The following is a 5278-nucleotide window of genomic DNA, read 5'->3' as shown; positions in this document are numbered from 1 at the left end:
TCAGCAGGATGGGCACTGCTTTGAGCACACCACTGGAGCACTGGTGGGTACCCACAGGAAAAAGCGCATAGATAAAACAGAAAATCAAGACGGAACCTCTCCGTTGCAATAAATCACTAACAGAAGCAATTTGTGGATTCTGAGGTTCAAGCAGGTCTGTCTTGTGAGAAATGGATGCACTGTGTCAGAGCAAAGTCAGTCTAGCTCATTAGTGAATTATGGTAAGGCAATAAGAAATAGCCTTTAAACAGAAAATCTTCCCTTGTTATAACTTCGCACATTAGTCACCAGTTTAAGACCCTCTGGAAGCCAAACCTGTACTCGGTTAATCATCAACAAGAGACTAGTCCTAATGAATTTGCCTAATCATTACTGAAATGCTACTGAATCCTTGAGCAATTAGTTCCACAACCTGCTTACATACTCAGGTGATTTGGGGTTTTTGTTTGCTTTCAGAGGGTTGGGTGGAATGAGGAAAGGGCTCTTTCTGAGCTTCATGTCCGTGTCACTGGGTGCTACATCTCACTGTAACAAAATACGGAAGTAAATCATTCTGCATTTATTCATTTCTAATTCATTCATAGTTCTATAAAAGCTTTTTTATTGTATCTCCTCCAAACTCTCTTCTAAGAGTCAGCCTCTGTGTCTGCCTCCAAGGAAAAATAGTCTGTACCCTTTTATCGTCCTCAGTACTCCTCTCTTGCCCTTCACTGCTGTGTCATGTTTTAGATTGCATTTTGATGGAGGGAGATGAGAAACGTAAGCACCATTCAAGATCTTAACTGCCCATACATTAAGAGAGAAGGATGACATTCTTTCTCTACTCCTTTCTTAACTCCCAACATTCAGCGCCTGGCTACAAAGATGGTCAAAGCGTCCTTCCTCAGTGGAAAGCCTTCATTTTGATTGAGGTCCAGTGATCAGGGAGGACTCTCTACCAGTAAGGACTGTGGGCTCTCTGCCTAGAAGGAGGTACAATCTCCACCACAACAAACTTCCAAGACAGACATCTGTCAGGAATCATAGGTATAATTAATCCTACCTAGCGGCAGAAGAAGAGGAATGATTTTCTGGTATTCCTTCCAGACTCCTCCAATATTTTCTTATGATTCAAGAAAGCAGCAGGTCATCTTTAAAATCTTAAGTATCTAAGTCTGATATTTTCAGAATCAAAGGCCTCCTGTATCTTGGTAACTGGGACCAAAATGGATGCAAGATTCCCAAAAATCTTTAATCTAAGTGGAAACACTAGGCTGTCAGCTAGTCATAATAATAATAATAATTAAAAAAAAGCTAGTCTTATAATAAAAAGCTAAACCAGAAGTTTCAACCATTAAGCCCCACCACTACCACCACCTATTTTCCTGATCTCCTACATTCTTCTGGTTACTTTTGACACTACAGCTAACGACAATAAACAAAAAGTAACCTACCCAAAGAGTAATGACTACCACCTAACATCCTGTATGTTGTATCAAAGATCTACAGTAAAGCTGATATCATGCCAACCTACATGTAAAACCAGCTGTTTTGTCAGTCTGCCTTCTAAGGAGGGACAAAATGCTGAAATGATCTTAAGGAATGCTGAGGACTCCTAATCATAAATAAACAGTACAATTATTTACTTAGATGATACAAATGGTTTCCTTGGGTACTGCAAAAACAGAAGCTCTGAGCTTATGATAGCAATTAGCATCTATGAGACAGATCAGTTCTGGTCTCTGTAAAGAAAGAATGAAGAAACAAAGTTTTCTGATCTAGCAGTTAAAAACAAGCCAAATCCCCCCAAACCCACAGCACACTGAAAGTAACAAAAGCCACTGAGAATTTCCATGTACTGATCTAAACTGGAATGACGTGGTTATATTAGAAAGCAAACAAAACACAGACAACAAAAACGTGATCAAGTGAAATTCCCTTTGATGGAAGTATAGTAGCAGGCACAATACAAATATCATATGTTGTGGAATTGATAGAAAAAAAAAAACAAACTTGACTGTGGAAACCAAAAAACTGCAATTAAGTGGGGAAACATTTTTCAGTATAGCTGAAAAAATCCAGGCATGTGTTATACCAATACTCAATATAAAGGAAGTTTCTGTTCTGAGAAAAGATGAGCATATAAGAAGTGCTCCTTAACTGAAGTTCATCACATTTAGAAAGCTTATCGTTACAGCAATGTCTTATTGACTTACAAGAGTCAGTAATTATCATTTGTTATGAAGTCACAATGTCTTTACAAATTAGACAATATTCAGTTGTATACATAACTGAATTATAGCAGGAATAAGCATCCTGTAATATACCAAGAACATCTCACCTTTTGTTTTCTCTCTTTGGGTTTCCTCTTCTTTGGTGATGTTGATGGTCCATCTTTCTCCTCAATCCCTTTCTTCCTCTCCTTTTTGATTTGCTTCTTTTGTTTTTCAGGTCCTTCTTCATCCTCTGAACTACTTTCTGCTTTCTTTGTTTTAATTTTAGGAATTTTCTTTGGTGGTTGCAAATTGATGCCTGCATCGGCTGTCCAGTCAGAATAATCACTAGAGTAGTCACTATGTATAACATACCAAAGAAAAAAAGAAATAAAAGTGTGTTGAAAAGCAATTCTGAGTGTGTTGGATGATATAATATAACCCAGTAAAAGATTCTATTTAACAGACTAGATAACTACAATATTTTAATAGTTAAAACCAGTGCCTAAACCCCTATATTCTTTCTACAATTTAAATGGTAATGCTCCAGAAGCCTTGAGATAATTAAGTCTTTCAAGAAGCCTAACTTCCAGCAACACTAGAAGGAAATCCATTGTTTACTTGGTCAGTTCAAGATGATACATGTTAAAGTCTGGATATTGTTCTCAGAACTTCTCATTGCAAATAGTTTTGAACAAAAGTTAACAACAAAAAAATCTGCCAAAGAAGAAACAAAGGATGGGCTGAAGCGACCTCAATCTTTGCTATCTAATTTCAAACCCAGGGTCAGCTCAGACTGACAGTCATCAGAAGCTGATGCCACATGCCTGAAGCATGCATGCACCTGCAAAGAATTACCCTCCTGCAAAAACAATTGGAAAAAATTCTGCGTCTGGCAAACAAGGATGAAACCTTCCCTAAATTTTAGTTAGTAATGCAGCTGGAAATAAAATCCTGAAAGTTTGAAGTTATTTTTCATCTTTTCTTCTAAATCTGCACAAGTTTTAGGTATTACTCGTTAACTGTTTACAGAGAAGATTATTTATGATAAAAGAGCTTTCTCTGTATGATATATTGCTACTTACCTAGAACTGCCATCACTGTGCCACGCTCTTTCATCATCTTCTGATGTTCCACCACTGGCAACAACGATTTCCCCTTCCTAAGGAACAGGGTGCAGAGGGGAGGCAGGGAAAAATAAACCATTTTCTTTGGAACTCAAAAAAGTTATAATACATGCTGATATGACTATAAAAGCATTATGTTGTCAAAAAGGCATTTTGCAGATAGCTACCTTGCTTTAATGGACTTAAATAAAAAGTGGTAAGAAAATACCTATGGCTAGACAGACACAGTGTAGAGCAACATTTTAAAAACATATAGCCAGTGGAGACCCAAGTGCTTCTCAGTCTCCATTTAGAAGGGCTACCGTATTTCTGAAAATTATTTCCAGTCTTGTTAATGCAGTATTTCCACATCTTTTCAATTAGTATAAAAGAAAAACCCCATATAAACTTTATATACTCTTATTACTCATTTCTTTACAGTAGCTACAGAAGCACAGAAAGGTTGAAGCTGGAGGGGACCTTTGGAAGCTATATTATCCAACATCCCTGCGCAAGCAAGGCCACGATACTGCTAGGCCTTATGGGCCATGCTGATTAGGCTTACATACACAGGGAAGACACAACATTGCACACATATACTTTGCAAAATGCCCTCACAGATGAATGTTTCTCCCCTTTTAAAATTAATTTTTAGTCAAAACAAAACCCATGCAACAGCATGTGAAAACCTAATTCAACATCATTTTTTAAAGTGGTGAAAGAAAAAGCACAATCAGAAATGTGATCTGAGTTTCCACTATAAACAGTGTTTAATTAGCTGAAGCAGGAGCTTAAGGAGTAGAAATGGACTATATAAGATCCCCTGATGAAAAGAAATCTTACATCTGAGGAACTGTGTCCATTTTCTAACTCTTCAGCAGGCCTTGCAGTTTCTTCTACTGCATATCTCGTACGGTAGTTGTGCTGGTTAGCTTGCTGTTTTCTTGAGTCACTAGTGTCTAATAAATGATCATGAGAATGGTTCTGTGAAGACACAAAAGTCAATATTATTGTCTTTAATAATTGTATTTCAGGAAGCCATAGCAAAAAGACAAGTTTTAACATCACAAAACTCAAAACAGGCCACAAAGTCCAAAACTAAAGAGATGACGAATACAGTTGAATGTAAGTTGAATGTAAGCACCAAGCAGTTCAATATATTCTGGAAATAATTAAAATTTCTTCTCAGGTATAATAGAAATGTTTTCTCTTTAATTCTTAGAACTCTTTACTCTCTCCATGGTACACTTCAGTTAACTATTGATAGGCTGCTAAGAGATTGTTACAGCTCAAAGTTACACTAAAAATGGCCATTAGAGGAAAGGGGACACTCACAGAGAACTCCAGAGTGTGCTGTTTAGCAACCAAGGGGTCAGATCTTTTTGAATAGAGACCCATACACTGACACATCCCTTAGCAGGGATGACTGTTTGCAAGTAAAGGCCCTTAAATGGCACGATGATGCATGGAAGAGTTCAAATGAATGAGTCAGTTGGAAAGAATCTGTGTTCTTACGAAGTTTAGAAGAATGAAATAAGGCTGTAATTAAGCAACGCTTCACACTGCAGCATAAAGACATTTTGTTCCTCCTGTAGAATACACAGAATGTGAACACTTGCTCTCAACACAAAGTCTGTAATCTTGTGTTAGTCTCCAACCTCTTGCAAAAAAAATCAAGGGCTACAACCTCATTTTCAAGAGTTTTGTACTAGTTTTTTTGGCATCTGTATTCGAAATTCAGCCTAGCTCAGACCCAGTGAAATAGTTTCTGGACACACTCCTAGATGCCACAAAAGGAAGTGCACTTCCCCAGTGCCCTCTTTCTTCCATAAGGGAAACCTCAGCTATCTATTAGGTCCTGATATGGTTGAAGAAACAGTCCCAGAGGTAAAAAAGCAGAACTGGAGCAAACCACAGAAAGGTACTAATATTAGCAGGGCCTTTGAGGAAGGCAGACTGCTTGTACCTATTCCTCTCCCC

At 37.8% G+C, this 5278-nt stretch overlaps 1 protein-coding gene across 1 annotated transcript in view; it reads right to left on the bottom strand.

The window, feature by feature from the left end:
* PHIP (pleckstrin homology domain interacting protein) overlaps positions 1-5278 on the bottom strand; it is a gene marked incomplete at its 5' end in the record, with an annotated part of 99097 nt that overhangs the window by 26997 nt on the left and 66822 nt on the right. The window contains 3 exon segments of the mRNA XM_008943327.1: positions 2321-2552; positions 3278-3354; positions 4109-4282. Coding sequence (XP_008941575.1) covers positions 2321-2552; positions 3278-3354; positions 4109-4282 — 483 coding nt within the window.

Source organism: Merops nubicus, unplaced genomic scaffold (genome assembly GCF_000691845.1).
Source record: "Merops nubicus isolate BGI_N331 unplaced genomic scaffold, ASM69184v1 scaffold1567, whole genome shotgun sequence".
Lineage (NCBI taxonomy): Eukaryota > Metazoa > Chordata > Aves > Coraciiformes > Meropidae > Merops > Merops nubicus.
This window is presented reverse-complemented; position numbering and strand designations above follow the sequence as displayed.